Raw genomic sequence first — 20036 nt, forward strand, 5'->3', positions numbered from 1 at the left:
GAGGGACACTCTTCACTGGGCAGCCACTATTCAAACAGTATGCTGAGTTTGAAAATACTCCATGAGTGATGGCACAGTAAAATGGGAAAGAGATTGGTTGATGATAAACTGAAGCTAGAAGTATTACGTATTGGGAAAATTATCATTTATTATATCTACCTAGATTTATTCTTGTGTAAGACATAACACTTACATTTAAGACATGTCAAGTGAGGACAGTGGCATGTGTGGCGTGTCACATGGGAGGAGTCTTGGACGCTCCCTGTGCCTGAGAAGATCACATGTGCAGGAAATACTCCCAGCTGAAGAAACCGGAGCTCTGGGTTTCAGAGTTTGAGCTGTGGCTGGAGATACTGTGGCACATCTGTGAGGCTGGGTGTTATGTAGATAGCACATTTAGAAAGATGGTCACACCGCAACTCAAGGGACTAGAGGAAAGAAGAGAATGGGTAACCACCAGGCAGTCCTTGAAGAACATGCAGGTAGTGCAGGAGTCCCCTGGGGTCCCATTCACAAACCTGTGGTCCATTTTGGAAGCTGATGACAGCACTGGTATGCCAGAGGAGTACAGTCAGAGACAAGCTTCTGCACCACAAGCAGCTTGACTGTACATGGGAAAAGGAAGATGAAGGGAAATGCAATAGCGAGTGGGGATTAATGAGTTGAGGAGCAAGCAGACTTTGCTGTGACTCTAGGATAGTGTGTTGTCTCTCTGATTCTAGAATTAGAGGTGTCACTGAAAAACTGCAGGGCTTCGTGAAAGCGGAGGGCGATGGGATAGAGGTCATTGTATGTGGCGGTACCAACGATATTGGTAAACTGAAGAGTGAAGTCTGGCAGCAAGAATTCAGGGAGCTGGGCAATAGATTAAAAAGCAGGAACTCTAAGGCTGTAACCTCTAGATTACTCCACCTGCCACGTGCGAGGGGGGTCTTTAATTAGATTCAAATTTATTTAAATGAATGCAAATCAGGTCCTCATCAATTATGGGCATAAATCTGATTACACCACTGGTGATGGGTGGTGAAAATCAGAGGTCACAATCTCACCGGCAAGATTCAGGAACTTTGGCTCTCACTGGATCTTGAGCCCCTGCCGGCAATCTCACAGACAAAGAGTGTGGGCTGAATATCCTATCAAATCTTTTAAATTAATCACAATTCTAATGTTTTAAAATGTTTGGTACAGATCTTGGAACTCCTCTAAAATTATAAAATATAACATAAAATATTCTAAAAGATTGATTGTGTAAAATATTCAGCTAAAAATTCACAAAGTCAAGTTTAAACTGAAAAGGTTTTCTTATAAAGGGGTTTTGTGTAAAGTTTAATTTAAAATTTAACTTGGGCAAAGATGGAATTGTTTAAAATTGAAACACGCATTGTTCAAGAATTAACATTTTATTCTTCACTGAATATTAATAAATCAGGAATTTCTCATTTATTCAAAGGTTGACATTTAAATTTTACACCATTCCTTTATAACACTGTACACATGCACCCACTGATACATGCAAATATAGTATTTAATTGCAGTAATTAGTCCAAAAGACCATTTTTATTCATTAGTCATAAATTGACAATCCTTTCAGATTCTACATCATGTGACATCTTCAGATTGCAAGAACAATGAGATACTGCGCCATAACAGTTAGACACAAAACTGAAAGAAAGTCCTCAGCTTTGTATAACATGTAACTGTCAATAGTTCAGAGTGAAATCAAGAGGGCACCTAATGAAGATAAGAATGATACTATAGTTCAGTAGCTGTGAAAATTTTTTTGTTTAGATACATTCATTTCTGCATGTGATTTTTTTGAGCTTAATACATTTCTACATTAACAACATTGAAATCTAACAATAGCCAGAGTTTTTATTGTTCATTTGCAGGATGTGAGCAAAGCTGGCCTGACCTGCAATTATTGCCCAACGCTAATTGCCCTTGAGAAGCTGTCTGCTTTAACTGTTGTAGTCCATGTGGTGTATGTGCACCACATGCTGTTAGGAAAGGAGTCTCTGGATTTTAACCTAGCGACAGTAAAGGAATGGCGATATATTTCCAAGTCAGGATGGTGAGTGACTTGGAGGGGAAATTCCAGATGGTGGCACTCCCATGTATCTGCTGCCCTTGTCCCTCCAGGTGGTAATGGCTGTGGGTTTGGAAAATGCTGCCGGAAGAGCCTTGGTGAGTTCCAGCAGTGCATTTTGTAGATCTGCATTTTTCAATCTTTTCTGGCCATGGTCTTTTGACCTCGCAAGGGAACTGATGGAACCCTTAAGAAATATTAACGGCAAAGACTTAAATTACAGAAAAGTGGCTGCTTCTGTGAAATAGGTGCAAACATACAAAAATAAACTTACAGAAGTAATTTCTATTTCTTATATGCATTCATTTATTATAAGTAAAAAGTTCTATTATTCAACAAAGTAGTTGGGGGCAACTTTCCCATCCTGCTGCAATGATTTTTTTTAGCGCAGTGTGCCGGGAGATTCAAGCCACACCCAATTTGCAAGATCTGCATTGGCCGTCTGGCCCTGAGTGCATCTCCCAGCACCAGGTTTCCAGCAATACCAGCTCCCACTAATGGGAAACTGGCAGCTTGACTCTGCTGGGCTGAAGGGGGGGGCAATTGAAGCCCCCGAAGGGTCGGGCAGTGGGGGGGGGCACCCCCTGGGTACTTTTGCAGTGCCAAGCTGGGCCCCCTGGCACTGCCCAAGGGGAAAAGTGCCACTGCCCAGGAGGCACCTTGGCACTGCCCACCGGGCACAGGGCAGTGCCAAGTGGGTGGGGCCTGATGGGGTGGGGAGTCTGGGGACGATCAGTTGGGAGTGGGGGCATCCCATGCCACTCTGCAGTCGAGATCGGTGAGGGAGGGAGGCCAGCGATCAGGGCTGGCCATCGGGTTGAGAGGGGCAGTCTGCTGGAGGGGTCAGGGCTGCAGGGGGCTGTCAGCATTGTGGGGCGGTTGGGGGAGGGGGGGGAGGTTCATCGGCACTCTTGACAGGGGTGGGAGATTCAGGTAGGAGGGGAGAGGGGGGCCTGGGGCTTGGCCCGGATGGCGGCGCCAGCAATCAGGCCATGGGGGGTGGTGGATAGCCAGTGAGTCGCAGGGGCTGGCCAGCGATTGGGAAGCAGGTAGACAGAGCCCACTGAGCATGTGCTGATCTCACCGCTGACAGATTGACGCATGCACAGTGGCCCGCTCGGCACTATGCTGCTGACCTCTCCAGCAGGAATAGGCCCTGCACACTGATTTTTAATGTTATTTATGCCAGTGCACTCTGCAGTGCACAGGATCTGGGAGATTCATTTTTAAACTCCCGCTTGAAAAAACAGTGTGAGTTATTTCAGTTTTTACGCAAATTTGCCACTTAGAATTTCTTTGGGGAGAATCGCCCCCTTTGAGTCTTACCTTCATTTTGTCATTTTTCTGGGTAACTGATGAGTGCAGTGGTGATAGTCAGCAGATAAGCTGCACATATCCTCATAGCGGTGGCTCACAACTAGTGCCCTCCCCTGTGTCACATCTTCCAATCCCTCCCTTCCAAAACCTAGGCAATGGAACAAAACAAACTGGAAAGTCTTCAACGTGATGGGTTTGTTCTTTCTAAGACCCTGGAAGATGACATTCTCTAGGTCTTAATAGAACTCATTTTTGATTTGATTTCATTTGATTTATTATTGTCATGTGTATGAGTATGCAGTGAAAAGTATTGTTTCTTGCATGTCATACATACAAAACACACCCATTGAGAAGGAGTGCAGAATGTAGTGTTACAGTCATAGCTAGGGGATAGAGAAAGATCAACTTAATGTGAGGTAGGTCCATTCAAAAGTCTGATGGCAGCAGGGAAGAAGCTGTTCTTGAGTCAGTTGGTTCATGTCTTCAGACTTTTGTATCTTTTTCCTGATAGAAATAGGTGGAAGAGACAGTGTCTGGGGTTCATGTACTCCTTAATTATGCTGGCTGTTTTTCCAAGGCAGCGGGAAGTATAGACAGAGCCAATGGATTGGAGATCTATCTGTGTTTGTAATGGTTGGTGCATGGATATTAATAATAGTGACACACTTATTAAGAAAATCATCAGAATGAAACATTTATGAATATTTTCACGCTTAGGTATCATATTGGAATTTAAGCAAAGGTGTTCACAGTTTCTCCATGTTCCTATATAGAAGGTACCTGTTGCACCAACTTCCTTCACTGGCTTTCACCCAAATAGGTCTCACTGTGAGAAACCATGTCGATATTATAAGGTCTTCATTCCCAATCAACCCTCCCCTGCTTTGTGTTGTATTTTGCTGTCTCGTTCCAAGCTGCTCTGTTTCAGTCTCCACTAATGATGTGGGATCCCTGTCAGCTGCATGTCTTGTGGGTTCACACTGACAGCTCTCAGTGAATTCACCCCCTGATGCTTTGCCACTGCCCACTTGGACTTTGGGAAGTGCTGTGTTGCTGCGGAGATGAAAATAGTGACAGCGTACGAAATGGATTCAATTGAGGATGATGCGTGCATCACCACCCCCCCTCCCCCACCAACCTCCTTCACCTGGACTCTGTGGCAAGGCAGTGTTGTGGCAGTTGGGGATGAAATCAGCTGTAGTGGGTGGCCTCTGATATCTCAATGACCTCAACTGTCCACATGTGTCCCATTCATACACAACCAGCAAAGTTAGTCCAGTCACCGAGTCTGCAATGTTGCCACTCTAGTCTTCATGCTCCAGCAAGGGTTCAGGCGCCTCCCCATCATTCACGGATTCCATCCCCAGAGCTACCCTTTACCTGGTTGGGGTGGTTGGAGGTGCCATCTTCCTGATTGAAGCCTCTGATCAGAGTTATGTGTGACTGGATGGGGGGGTGGATCCACCTTCAGGGAAATATAGCTGACTCCTGACACTGCACATGACAGAATATGCATATAGTATAGATTTTGTGAGTGGTGATGTCAATTAGGGGAGGGGGGAGGTGAAACTGACGGTAAATAGAATGGTGCTTAGTTCATATCAAAGGGAGCATTCTTGTACAAGTCAGAGGTAAGAATAGGAAGCATTCACCTCTAGATAAACATTAATACTGCCATTGGGCATATTTTAAAACAATACCATTCTACGACGGCACTTAGCTTTAGCCATTTCTGTGGGTAAGTGGAGGATTGCTTTTGGGCTATGGGGACATCTTGGCCAGTGTTAATGTCGCTGACCATCTTTCCACAATTTCCAAAGTGGGCGCAGCAAAAAGCTCCTGCCACCCATTGTATCCGCTCCCAGTGAAAAATTGGCAGCACTCCACAGAAGATGTCAGGGGAACTTAATTAACTCGGACTTCTTTGAAATTATCCCTACATACGTTTTTCCTTTTTTATGACACAGGCCGCAAATCGCGCGATTTTAACACGATATTGTCACCAACCTGTGCATCTAATTGGCATCAGCGGGGGAAATATTTAAAACGCCGATTTGAAAGAGGAGATAGCCAAATCACAATTGCTTTGTGCAACGTTATTTGGGAGTGATGTTAATCAAAATGAAGTTGGCACCTTGATTTGCAAGATTTCCATTTCTCATCAAGGTTTGATTAGCCTTGTGTTGCGGGGGCTTGGGGATAGTGACCCTAATGTAAACCCTTTTAATGCACAAGACGAGATTTTTAAAAATCGGTTGCAAGGAAGAAAATAGCTAAAACTTAAGTATTCATATATTCGACTCAAAAATGTGAAACACTTATTGACACCTTGAAATAATTGTCTTTAAACTGTTGATACAAATAGTTTGGTGGCGTGTATTTTTCCCAGTGCCCTGCCCAGCAGATCTGACAAGTCAAACAGTAAGATCGACAGTTGAGAAATGCCTTGGGACTGATAGTGCAGCTCTCTTGATTGCGTCCCCCGACCCTCAGAGTGCTTGAGAATGGAAAGCTCTGTCTTCCCCACAGGGCTGGTGGTCATGCAGAGAGCATCAATTCAAATCAGCGCAGATCAACCTGCACGCAGTGATACCATCTGAAGGATTTGAACTGTTCAATTAGTCCTCGCCGACGTCAGAGGCGATGCAAACTGCAATGTATTTAGGGGGGCAGGCAAGGCAGCTCAGGGGAACCTGTGGCAGCGGCTAATTTGCGGCGCTGCTCTTTCTCAGTGTGGTCGCCCACCTCTTGGCGGAAGCTGAGATGCTCAGTGAGAAGGTGTGGATGGTGTGTGACTGTCTGAAGATCAGCTCCCAGGGACTGGGAGTAATCTGTCTGACTGACACCCAGCCTCAATTCGAAAGAACAATCACCGTTCCTGTGTCACCGAGTGCAGTAAGTAGATTCAACTGATCACCCAGCTCATAAAAGCTCACTGTCAATAAAAGCTTACTGTCAATAGCCAAAGGTAACTTTGCCATTTCCATAAGCAAAGCGGCGTCTTCAGCCCGTGTCATGTTTTCTTGTCAGTCGATGGCCTTTACAGCGATTTTCCCCCAAGTAACAGCTACTAAATCTGGTGTAACATTTCCGAGGCAGAAATAAGTGGCAAAAGTTTAAAAGTGATGAGGACTCAATGTCACCGCGCCTTCTGATATTCACGTCTTCATCTCCATTCACTCTTGCAGGGAGGAATCGGAAACGACCATGCAACTTCCCCCGAGCTCACAACACTTCCCTAGAAACTGCTCTCAGATGGATTACTTGAGAAGCCGGAGCCGCTTCCTCCAAACCCTCTACCAGCACTTCTGCAACGCTAGCTACCAACAGCAGAACCTCACCTGGAATGACACCGTCTCCGAGGATTTCTTCCTGTCCCGGGAAGAACTGCTGTTCAAGTACCTGGGTCCGAGGAGATCTGCCTTTTTCACGCCGGTCTGTGTGATGTACCTCTGCATCTTTGCGGTGGGTGGGCCGGGGAACGCTTTGACCTGCACCGTGATCGCCAAGCACAAGGTCATGAGAACCCCCACTAACTATTACTTGTTCAGCTTGGCCATTTCGGACCTCCTGGTGCTGATTCTGGGCATGCCTTTGGAACTTTACGAAATGTGGAGGAACTACCCGTTTCTCCTCGGCCAAAGCGGGTGCCACTTTAAAACCTTCCTTTTTGAGACGGTGTGCTTCGCCTCGATCTTAAACGTGACCGCCCTCAGTGTCGAGAGGTACATCGCCGTTGTGCACCCGCTGAAAGCCAAGTATGTCGTTACCCGAACTCATGCCAAACGTGTCATTTTGACGGTGTGGCTGATTTCCCTCTGTTCGGCTATCCCCAACACCAGCCTGCACGGTATCTATTATCTGAGCACACCGTTTGGGGAGCAGATTGAGGAATCCGCTATCTGTGTGCTGCTCAAGCCAGCCTGGATGTACAACCTCATCATTCAGCTCACCACCGTGCTTTTCTTCTTCGCCCCCATGGTCACTATAAGTGTGCTGTACTTACTGATCGGCTTGCAACTCAAACGGGAGAAGGCTTTATCCGAGTTCAAGCCGGGAGTTGGAAACTGCAATTATCAGACAGCCCGCATGCAACAAGAAAAGACCAGGCGCCGCCAAGTCACCAAAATGCTGTGTAAGTTTGAAGCAAGAGAACTTTTTATTCAAATAACTCGGGTCTTATCTCCCTCGACTTTTGTTAATTAAAATTTTTTTTTGCATGAATACTATTAGAATAATAGAATCCTACAGCGCGGAAGGAGGCCATTTGGCCCATCGAGTCTGCTCCGACAATAATCCTACCCAGTTCCTATCCCCGTAACTCCATACATTTACCCTAGCTAGTGCTCCTGACACTAAGGGGCAATTTAGCATTGCCAATCCACCTGACTGGCACATTTTTGGAGTGTGGGAGGAAACTGGAACACCTGGAGGAAACTCACGCAGAGCCGGGGAAAATGTGCAAACTCCACACACACAGTGACCCAAGCCAGGAATTGAACCCAGATCCCTGGCTTGTGAGGCAGCAGTGCTAACCACTGTGCCATCACACAGCCAAATACAGGTGCTGGTTAGGTGCATTGGTCATGCTAAATTTTCCTTCAGTGTACCCAAACAGCCGCTGGAGTGTGGTGACTAGGGGATTTTCACAGTTAAGTTCATTGCAGTGTTAATGTAAGCCTACTTGTGACTATAAATAATTTTTAACTATTCCTTTTCTTTTACTTGGTTTTAGAGTGTGATTATCAATTATCCCAACTGTGGTGTAACTTTCTATGAAAAATAGGTAAGCAGCCTTTTGTGTAGGGGAATTGTAGTCCTGATTAGTTAGAATGTTGATTGCATTCTTGGGAGTTTTTGAAGCACTGTTCAGTGTAAAAATGAAATGTTGTTTCTACATTGTTCACAACATCTAATGCAGGTGGAGATACATCGAGCTATATTTACAATATTTTAACACACTTAGAATCATCGAATCCCTACAATGCAGAAGGAGGCCATGCAGTCCATCAAGCTTCCACCGACAACAATCCTGCCCAGGCCGTATCCCTGTATTTACTGTGCTAAACCTCCCAACACTAAGGGGCAATTGAGCACGGCCAATCAATCTAACCCACACACTTTTGGAAAGTGAGAGGAAGCTGGAGCACCCAGAGGAAACCCATGCAGACAGGAGAGGTGCAGATTCCACACAGACAGTGACCCGAGGCCAGAATTGAACTCAGGTCTCCGGCTCTGTGATGTAGCAGAGCTAACCATTCTTTTAAACGAAATAGATGTATATCCCAAATAACAAGGAAAGGATTCTCTGGAGAGTGTATAAAGGGTGAAATATAGTATTGGGTTGTTTAAAAGGCTGCTGGGTAGATAGAACATGGGGGAAAGGTGAAATTATGGATATTGATATTTCTTTGGTGTCAGCAGCATGATACCTAACCGGCCCATTCATGTTACATTGTCAATCATATATCACATTGATCTGAGTAATGAAAAAATTCTGTACAAGTGCATTTTGATTTGTAGGTTCAGTTTCATTGTTTAGATTGTAATGTTAATAAATCCCTGGTAAGAGTTTATTCAGTTTTTATGATCCCTAGAACCCAATGACTACCTTTAAATTACATCATCATGCCAGGCTGAAATGATACAGCACCCAGTGACAATTCTAAGTGGAGAGGGTGGGTGTGCGGGGGCAACACAAAGCAATGATAGGGTATGTAGTACTGCTGCTCAGGCTCTTTCTTTTACAGAGGAGGAGACGGAGGGAAGGGCGAGGGTGAACAGGGGTTGTGAATGATGGGAAATTATATGGAAGAGGAGAAAAAAGAAAAAGAAAGAGGGATAGAGGAGAGGGTACAGCAATAAATGGGGAAGAATAGGGGAGCGCTGAACGCAAACAGTATTTCCTCTCCATTGGAGAGGAACTCATTTTGCTTCTCATGAGCAGAAAAAGAACATTCCAGAGGGTGGATGTTTGGCTTTTGGTGGGAGTTGGCTCTGAGTTGCTTTTGAATGAGAAGCTGAAAGAGGCAAGGGTGGGTACACAATGAACAGAGGGAGAAACTGAAGGAAGAAATTTGATTTTCATTAGTTGGAGTGAGGGGACAGACCTGAATTTGTTCTGAACAGGATGGCATTTGGGATCAAAAAAGAAAATACTGGAAAATCTCAGCAGGTGTGGCAGCATCTGTAAGTGGAGAAAAGAGCTGATGTTTTGCGTCCAGATGACCCTTTGTCAAAGGATTCCCTGACCTCCAGGGAACCCCAAGATTATCGGCTTTCTTTTCACTATAAGCTTTTCTGGCACATTATTTCACTTCTATAAACCGATAAATAATGACACATTGATAACATGATTTCCTTTTGCTGGTACAATTTGTAATTTCATCAGAATTGCAAGAGATCCCAGGATTACAGTTTACAGGACTACAACACTCCCACACAAAAGGCTGCTTACCTATTTTTCACAGACAGCGTTACCATTTATTGTGCATTCGTACTTGCACAGGTTTCTCCAGAGTGCATCATCAATTATAGGAATCTGTCCTGTGTATAGAAGTGGAGGAGTAAGAAAAGTAGAAGCGAAACGCAAATTGAAAAAAAATGGAATGAAAGAAAGAAAAATAATGAGGAAGAGTGAAAGAGAAAAACAAATAGAAAAGAACCGGGTGAATAGAAGCGAACATTAACTGAAGTTAATGAAGAAAATACTGAATGAGGGCAGAGGGAGAAAATAGACCTGAAGGAGATGATTTGAGGAGAGACAAGGGAAAAGAGCATTAGAGGAGACATAGTGTGCACAAGAGTGTAGGAGTCAGAGAGATATCCTTTGCAGACTTACTAAAAGTCACAGAGGTAATAAGAATTTCAGTCAGTGAGATTTGAATTAAAAGGTCTGAAAAGTGCAAAATGGTTTGAGAAGCATTGATATTAACTAATAAAAATATGCATGTGCTCAGATATCCATTTATAATAATCTCCAGAGTGGGGAGGAAGGACAAAGAGACCTCTGGAGTTAGCAAAATAAGAGTGAGAGACAGCTTTGTGTTGAATATGTAAGGGAAATGGCCGATTGAGAGGAGGGAAGGAAAAAGAGGCAATGGTTCTAGGAGCATCTCAATATTTGCGGTTGTCTTCAGGATTGCTTCATTTTTTGTAGACTGTCAGCAGAATTGTGTTAAATTCAGAAGCCAATTGAGAGGAAGGGAAACATAGCATGAGAGTAATCTTATAATGGGGATGGGACTATGACTAGCTGGGAACGGAAGGGACAATTATTAACTAAGCTTAATAAATCCATATTATAAAACAGTGCATCCTCAGGCACACAATGAGCAATGCTATGGGACATTTTCTTGTATAATTAATTTACTAAAAAATGTTTGTGATTGTTCCATTTTTACACCATGGTATTACAATTAGTCAATTCCAGTTTGGTGAGATAAGTTGACTCGTGAACTTACAGAGAGCAAATAAATTGAAATTCATGAAAAGTTTTTGATTTATTTGTGACATCAACTTTTCAGGTTTATAGAAAAGTAATATGCAATCACACTAGGCTTAATTCAATCTCATATTTTATAAGTTCTTCCATTTCTACCTCTTATGTGAGTCAGAACATTATTCACCATGTGCCAGAAGAAAATCATGACGTCAAACAGCCCCTAATGCTGATGTGAATCTGCCATTTTGGATACACAGATCCAGTTATTCCCCTTTTTCAAGTTGTTTCAGCTGAACATATGTTCTTAACGCTGCCCCCACTCCCTGACCCAAATATATTTAAAGGAATAATCATTCAAATTTCGGGGAAGATGCTTTTGAGTTTTTTTTTGTTTGTCAGTTAGTGGAAATACTGAACTGTGTTTTACTGGAGAAGTTTTGCTAATTTTATGAAATTGAAAGTGCTAGATTTTGTCGGAGGATTTAGAAGGCCTGCCCGGGAAACAGCCTGCCTCTGTAATGGGGCCTTATTGTTTCAGCCCCTCCTGGGCTGTACCATGTCTTGGAGACGACACATTGGTAGCAGCGTGAGGAAGCTGTGTGGAGGGGGAAGAGGAGAAGGGCTCAAAATTGAAGGCCCTACCCAGCACAAGCTTGTTGGCAGCACTTCTCCTATCTTCATTTATTCTTTCATGGGATGTGGGAGTTGTTTTTGGGGCCAGCATTTATTGTCCATCCCTAATTGCCCTTGAACTGAGTGCCATGCTAGACAATTTCAGAGGGCATTTAAGAGTCGACAACAAGTAAAGTTGATTTATTAGTCACAAGTAGATTTATATTCACACTGTAATGAAGTTACTGTGAAAATCCCCTTGTTGCCACATTCTGGCACCTGTTTGGGTACACTGAGAGAGAATTTAGCATGGCCAATCCACCTAACCTGCACATCTTCGGATTGTGTGAGGAAACCGGAGCACATGGAGGAAACCCACACATACAGTGACCCAAGCCAAGAATTGAACCTGGGTCCCTGGCACTGTGACGCAGCAATACTAACCACTGTACCACCATGGGGCAAGCTATGGGTCTCAAGTCACATGTAGGCCAGATCAGGTAAGGATGGCAGATTTCCTTCCATAAAGGACATCAGTGAACTGGATGGGGTTTTACAACAATCAACAATGATTTCATGGTCATATTGGACTCTTAATTCCATACTTTTTTTGACTGAATTCAAATTTGAATCTGCTGTGGTGGGATTTGAACCAGAGTCCCCAGAGCATTACTCTGAATCTCTGCCTCAGTGACAATACAATTACAACACTTCCTCCCCTACACAGGAGCAATAGCTAAGGCATTGATGTTTCATCAACGAAATATTGATTGCCAACAACCTGACCTGTGATACACAGCAGGGTGACAATGTTGCTGCTGATGGCCCTAAATTCCTACACTAGTGGATGCGTCCAGGAAGGAACGGATGACATGAGCAAAATTTCACATGTCGCCACCCATTACGGTATGAGGGAAGTGACAGAGGTGCTGTATACTTGGAGGTGAAACTTGATTGGCTTCTCACTGACCAGCGAGAAGAGACATCACATGACATTATCAAACTAGCAAGATTCCTGATAGTGTAGGATGAAATCGATGGTGTGCATGTGGCTCTTTTCAGGTATTCACAATGGTTACAGCCGCTATGAAAGCTTACAGCTAGATTGTCTGAAATTGACAGAGCAAAGTAATGCCCCATTTCAATTTCAAAGCAGAATTCTGGTCAATCATTAGACGGGAGTGAGGGCAGAGGTTTTTATCAGCTTTCAAAAAGAAACATTTTTGAACAGCGAGAGTTGACAGTTGATTTAAATCACAGCACAAAAAATAATAATTGAGGATAGCAGGACTTTTCTTTCTACATTTTTAACACATTATGGCACTTTCTTTAGTGGAAAAAGCACGTAAAACAAAACTTACACAACGGATCTCAATGTATTGGTCAACCTACCTTTGCAGGATAGATTCCTATAATGAATCATTACATAAAACACATTGCAGTACAGCATCCAATAATGACTTTTGAAGTTATCAAAGTATTTTACACTTAACTTTCAGAATGTTGCTGACTCGTCAGCAGGCCTTCCTCATAGTTATGAACTCTCCATAGAGCTACATTTTTCTAAGGCTTCATAAAATCACAGCAGCACATGAAAACTGCGCACAGGAGGAAATATCGTTTTCCTGTGATCCTCACAACAGGGACCCTTAACTCAGAAAAATTGTGTGCACATTTTTCACTCAAATTCTTCCTGATCTGTCAAGTGATGTGGGGTTGGAAAGATAAAGAAAAATTGCTTTTCCACAAAGAAAGCCAAGTTCAACTTCTGTCCCCTCATTATCTGTCACTGCCACAGCATCCCCATTAATGATGATCAGGAGCTTCTGAGAGCTGTTACCTTAAGGGATGTCAGATTTCCCAATCAAATATATTATAATTTAAGGTCACCTTATTCACATCTCCACTGGGAGACAAAACCCTGGCCCCCTGGAGTGAACATCCTGTTCCAAGTGGGAGCTTCAGGAAGTCTTGGATAACAATATGTGCAGGAAGTGTCTTCACTTGCAACAATCTGAGCTTCATTCCTGTTTTTTTTTTTAAACAATTTTATTGATTTATCTTTCCACAAACAACAGTTTGTCTACGCGAGTCTCTAGTTTCTATTCTTTCTGCACCTCTTTTTAAAACAGCCATTTAGTTTATAAAAACAGAAAATGCTGGTAAAACTCATCAGGTCTGGCAGCATCTATGAAGAGACAGAATAGAGTTTCAAGTCCATATGACTCTCCTTCAGACCATTTAGTTTATATTGCCTGCCTCAGTCTTCTTCCAAAATCGACCAATTCACACTGCCCAACATTATATTTCATTTGTCATGTGCCTGTCCATTTCACTAGTCTGTTTATATTCCATTTGAAGTCTGCTCTCATCACTATTCACTACATTATAAGATTTGTGTCATCTGCCAATATTTAAATGGTGCCCCAACATCCATGTTTGGACCCTACACCTGCCCAGAAATGAACTCCATCTCTTTAGTATCAAAGAGAACAGAGTTGCCTATGTCTTGCCACATTCTGCCACTGCCACAACACTCCCTTTAATGATGATCAGGAGCATTTTAAGATCTGTTACCTTGAGAGATGTCAAAACTTTCAGTCAAATGCACCACAGGTTAAGCTCACTTGGCAAGTTTTCCATGTACCAGCACCTATTCAAATTAGGTGAAGAATTCCTGCATCAAAGTTTGACATAGCCTACTTACTTGTGGTGAGCACTGCTACCTTACAGCACTAATGACCCAGGTTCTATTTCCGGCTTGGGTGACTGTTTGAGGAGTTTGCAGGTTCTCCCTGTGTCTGCATGGGTTTCTTCCAGGTGCTCCGGTTTTCTTCCACAGTCTAAAGATGCACTGGTTAGATCATTGACCATGCTAAATTCTCCCTCAGTGTACCTGAACAGGCGCTGGAGTGTGGCGACTAGGGGATTTTCACAGTGACATCAGTGCAATATTAATGTAATCCTACTTTTGAAACTAATAAATAAACTTAAAATTATGAGCCAATTTAACCCTACTTGTGGCTGTGTCATTAAGTAAGGCTTTTTACCTCTAAGTGATGTATATTGTGTCAGTCAGCCATAGGTCACAAAAGATCGCAAGAAGTTTATCCATTTTAAATGGAAGTTATACGTTCAAGCAATTATTTATATGTAAAATATATTTATGTTACAATGAGGTAGACTATAGGAGTTCATACCTGTACTTTGAAGTTAGTTTCTTTGAATATGGAATATTTTAGATAGTTAAATGGATTGCTTCGTCAAATCTTGAAATGGAAGCACTCAACATTGGTTTAATGCTACAAATAAAGGATAAAAAAGAAAATTTTGTTAATGTTAATGGAAATAAGTTTCCACTCTCTTCATTCTACACAACACCTATGATACCTATTCTGATACTGGACCTGAAAACCATAAATCCATGGGGAAAGTGACATGGGTGTTTGCTCCAGGAAACATTGCTTCAGCACCTGATTAATGCAAGACAAAATGCAGACTGATTAATGTTACGGTTATTTCCTGTTGTAAGTGGGAAGGAGCCAGAGGCAACCTAGTTCAGAGCTGCATTGAACATAAGAACATAAGAAATAGGAGCAGGAGTAGGCCATCTAGCCCGTCGAGCCTGCCCCGCCATTCAGTAAGATCATGACTGATCTGTCGTGGCTCAGTTCCACATTCACGCCCTCTCCCCATAACCCTTAATCCCCTCTCTTATCAAAAACCCATCAACCCGCGTCTTAAAAATATTTAGCGAGGCAGCCTCCACCACTTCAACGGGCAGAGAATTCCAGAGATTCACCACCCTTTGAGTGAAGAAGTTCTTCCTCAACTCCGTTCTAAACCGCCCCCCCTTTATCTTGAGGCTGTGCCCCCTAGTCCTACTGTCCTTTCTGAGCGGGAAGAGCCTCTCCACCTCTATCCTATCCATCCCATTCACCATCTTGTATGTCTCAATGAGATCTCCCCTCATTCTTCTAAACTCTAACGAGTACAAGCCTAGTTTATTCAGCCTCTCCTCATAGCTCAACCCCCTCAACTCCGGCATCAGCCTAGTAAACCTTCTCTGCACTCCCTCCAAGGCCAAAATATCCTTGCGTAAGTGCGGCGACCAAAACTGCACACAGTACTCCAGCTGCGGCCTCACCAGTGCCCTATACAGCTGCAGCAAGACCTCCCTACTTTTATATTCAATCCCCCTTGCTATGAAGGCCAGCATCCCATTAGCCTTCCTGACCACCTGCTGGACCTGCAGGCTGGGTTTTTGCGACTCATGCACAAGGACCCCGAGGTCCCTCTGCACCGTCGCCTGCTGCAGTTTCTCGCCACGTAAGTAATAGTCCTTCCGACCATTATTCCTACCAAAGTGGACCACCTCACACTTGCCAACATTCAATTCCATTTGCCAGTTCCTGGCCCATTCGCCCAGCCTATCTAGATCCTTCTGCAGACTCTCCACACCCTCCGCGCAATTTGCCGTTCCACCAATCTTGGTGTCATCAGCAAATTTCGACACCATACACTCGGTTCCCTCCTCCAGATCATCTATATAAATGGTAAATAGCTGAGGCCCCAGCACCGACCCCTGGGGCCCTCCACAAGTCACCAACCGCCAATCCGAATAGCACCCATTGACCCCCACTCTCTGCCTCCTATTTGACAGCCAATCCTCTATCCACGCTAACACCCTACCCGCATCTCCATGCCCCCTTACCTTCTGCAATAACCTCTTGTGAGGTACCTTGTCAGACGCCTTCTGAAAATCAAGAAAGACCACATCCACCGGCTCTCCTCTATCCACTGCCCTAGACACATCCTCATAGAACTCCAATAAATTTGTCAGACACGACTTCTCCTTAACGAAACCGTGCTGCGTCTACTCTATCAAGCAATTCCCCTCAAGATGCCTCGCTATTTCCTCCTTGATGACGGATTCTAACATTTTACCTACAACAGACGTTAAACTAACCGGCCTATAATTCCCTGCCTTTTGCCTGCCACCCTTCTTAAACAACGGCGTAACATTAGCCGTTTTCCAATCTTCCAGCACTTCCCCGGAATCCAGCGACGTTTGGAAAATAACCACCAAGGCATCCACTATCACCGCCGCCATTTTTATCAGAACCCTTGGATGCATTCCATTCGGTCCTGGGGACTTGTCCACTATCAGTCCCTCCAGTCTGTCGAGCACCGCCTCTCTAGTAACAATATTGTCATTGAGACCCTCCTGTCCTACCATCTTTCCATCGCTAACACCTGGCAAATTATTCACGTCCTCCTCCGTGAAGACCAAAACAAAAAAGTTATTCAAGGCCTCAGCCATTTCCCCATCCCCTACCACTAAGTTCCCCCCTCTCATCCTCTAAGGGTCCAACGTTCACCCTAGCCAGCCTCTTCCTTTTTATATATTTATAAAAACTCTTGCTATCCTTTTTCATATTAAGCGCTAGCCCAGCTTCATAGTTTATCCTACCCTTCTTTATCAACTTCTTTGTCAATCTTTGTTGACATTTAAACCTCTCCCAATCCTCTTCTCACCCACTACTCTTAGCTACTCTAAACGCCTCCGCTTTTAATTTAACACTTACCTTCACCTCCTTCATTATCCACGGCTTATTACCTCTCCTTCTACAGTCCTTTTTAACCATCGGAATAAGTTTCTGCTGAGCACCAAGAAAGATCTCCTTAAAGATCCTCCACTGCTCCTCAGCAGACCTACCTTCCAACGCGCTCCCCCAGTCAACATTCGCCAATTCTTCTCTCATCCTTTTGTACTCCCCTCTGTTCAAACAAAGGACGCGTGTCCGGGAACCCACTTTCTCCTCCTCCATCTGCACCAGAAACTCCACCATACAATGATCACTCTCCCCAAGTGGATCCTTCACCACAAGGTCCCTAATTCTACCCGCCTCGTTACATAACACCAGATCCAAGATAGCTCACTCCCTTGTTGGCTCCAACACACACTGTTCAAGGAAACTATCCCGGCAGCATTCCAAGAACTCCTCCTCGAGCCCACCACGTCCAACATGGGTCGACCAATCAATATGTAGATTGAAATCCCCCATAATTATCGCCGTTCCATTCCTGCATGCCGCACTTATTTGCGCGTTAACAGCCCGCCCCACCTCCAGATCATTATTTGGGGGCCTATAGACAACACCCACCAGCGTCTTCCTCCCTTTGCTGTTCCTAATCTCCACCCACAACGATTCCACTTTCTGCTCTTTGGTTCCTATATCATCCCTTGCTACCACCCTGATGCTATCCTTAATCAGCAGAGCTACGCCCCCCCCCTTTTTCCTCCCGCCTATCCTTCCTAAACACTTGATACCCCGGACGTTCAGCTCCCAGTCCCTGTCACTTTGCAGCCACGTCTCTGTAATGGCCACCAGATCATATCCATTTGTGCTGATCTGCGCCACCAGCTCACCCACTTTATTCCGAATGCTTCGTGCATTTAGATAAAGTGCCTTCATCCCAGCCTTCACCTGGACCCTATTTGCCAGAACGCCACCAACCATACTCACGCCCCCTACTCCCTTTATTATTGGGACATCCTCGGCCTCTTCCTTTACCTGTACCCTCTCCTTAATTGCACAGGCAGTGCACAGTTAATATTGATTGCTACAGACAATATTGTACCTGCAGCTTTTAAAAGAACACAACTCCCTGACAGCCTCACGAGAAAGATACTGTTCCTCCAAAAGTACATGTGCATTGTATTAGGCCTATGCGCCCCACATTGAAACAGGAATAGGCCACTCAACCTCTCTAGCCATTCTGATATTTCAGAACTGATCATCTTAACTCCATCTACCCTTGGTTCAATAATGTTCGATATCTTCACCTAATATTAATCCTCCTGTGTTCTTCACTAGAGGAAATTGTTTTCACCTACTCTGTCAAAGTCTTTAATCATTCTAAATGCCACAGTTACAGCACCCCTTAACCTTCTAGGATAAAAGGATACAAGACTAATCTACACAACCTGTTTTCATAACTTAATCCTTTTAAACCCAGTATTGTTCTAATTATTTGGCACTCGTAACCCCTCAGGGTCACTGTATCCTTTTTAACCTGCAATACTCAGAGGGGTTTTATCAGAATTCTGTAATGCTGTGACATCGTTTCCACCCTTTGTATTCCAGCCTCAAACTGGAAGAGCATGGATTCTGATGAGCACACATTCTTCTATTCTATCTTCCTGCAAATGTAACTGCAGTTCTGTTTGTTCGTTCTATGAGTATTTCTCTTTCCCAGTGAAATTGCGAGGAAGATCCTCCTCTGGAAAGAAGTATATTGTCAGAAACCCATAAACATCTCAACAGCTTGTATCATCACTTTGAAATTATCAGAGTCCTCAACAACTATAGTAAACAACCTCAGCAAAATATCTCCCAAACCTTTGTAGCATCTTACATGAAAGCAAGTATCCCTTTAAATATAGTTGCACGTAGCCACTTGTTGATTCCTTGTTTTAGTGAAGTTGGATATTACTTCTGATCAATGATTTGTTTCATTTGATCAATGAAACATTTTTGGTTTTGTCTGTTTCGTTAGTTGCAGCAAAACTATTCAAGTTTTAACTTTATTGCAATAACGATTATGTCTTGTTCTTTCCAGTTGTTCTGGTGATTGTATTTGGAATCTGCTGGGCACCTTTTCACACAGATCGATTAATGTGGATTCTGATAAAGAACTGGACTGGAGAATTGCACAGATTGTATCAGTATGTGCATATTGTCTCGGGAGTGTTTTTCTATTTCAGCTCAGCAGTCAATCCTATCCTCTACAACCTCATGTCTACTCGGTTCAGAGAAATGTTTAAAGAAGTGATGTGCAGGCGAAAATTTCAAAGTTCCAAACCTACATGGTACTCTGCCAGTGTAACCAGGATAACAACCCGCAGCACAGTATTGGAATCCAGTCCATGTAATGGAATACCTTTGTCTGATATTGAAGACTATGAGTAATGTCTTGAATGTGGAAACGTGGATGAAAGTTAAACTTAAGTTAATTCATTACGTTGCATTATAGCTACTGGAGCATGTTATGTACATTTCAAATGGTTGATTTTATTCATACAGTGTACCACAAGTTTAACCATGAGAAAGTTAGAAAAGTTCTCAAATATAAATCTGATTATATGTTATAAATTTTAGACCTACTGTCTATCGTTGTTCTACTCCCTTCACCTGAAGGATTAAAAAACTTGCTTACATATACAGCATGCATACATTCTCAGGCATTTGACAACTTCCTGACTCATGGCTCCTGGGAGGTAGGTGAATTGTGCCCAACAGATAGTAAAGAAAGGATAAGCATGCCTACAAATATTCTTGTTGCGTTACGTACTGCTTCTGCTGTTATCAGTGATATTAAGGTCCTATTGATGCCAGAGGGCCACAATTGTAAGATTTTAATGACTTCCTGCCCTGCTGTACTGCAGGAGCTTTTCGCAATACTGCTATCTCTTGCTTCTCCGACAGACAGTTAGAGTTGCTATGGCTCTTTCTGATCACTTGGAGATATTGGGAGTGAAGTTGATCTTTGCTGGCGGCACAAAATGCACAC

The 20036-nt window shown here is 43.6% G+C and overlaps 1 protein-coding gene across 1 annotated transcript; it reads left to right on the forward strand.

The window, feature by feature from the left end:
• Positions 1-404: 404 nt before the first annotated feature.
• nmur1a (neuromedin U receptor 1a) lies at positions 405-19435 on the forward strand. Its single transcript, XM_080186163.1, has 3 exons — positions 405-552; positions 6534-7538; positions 19086-19435. The coding sequence occupies exons 1-3, from the start codon at positions 405-407 to the stop codon at positions 19433-19435; spliced, it is 1503 nt and encodes a 500-aa protein (XP_080042289.1).
• The last annotated feature ends 601 nt before the right edge of the window (positions 19436-20036 follow it).

Source organism: Carcharhinus amblyrhynchos, chromosome 3, assembly GCF_965287045.1.
Source record: "Carcharhinus amblyrhynchos chromosome 3, sCarAmb.v2.hapA, whole genome shotgun sequence".
NCBI lineage: Eukaryota > Metazoa > Chordata > Chondrichthyes > Carcharhiniformes > Carcharhinidae > Carcharhinus > Carcharhinus amblyrhynchos.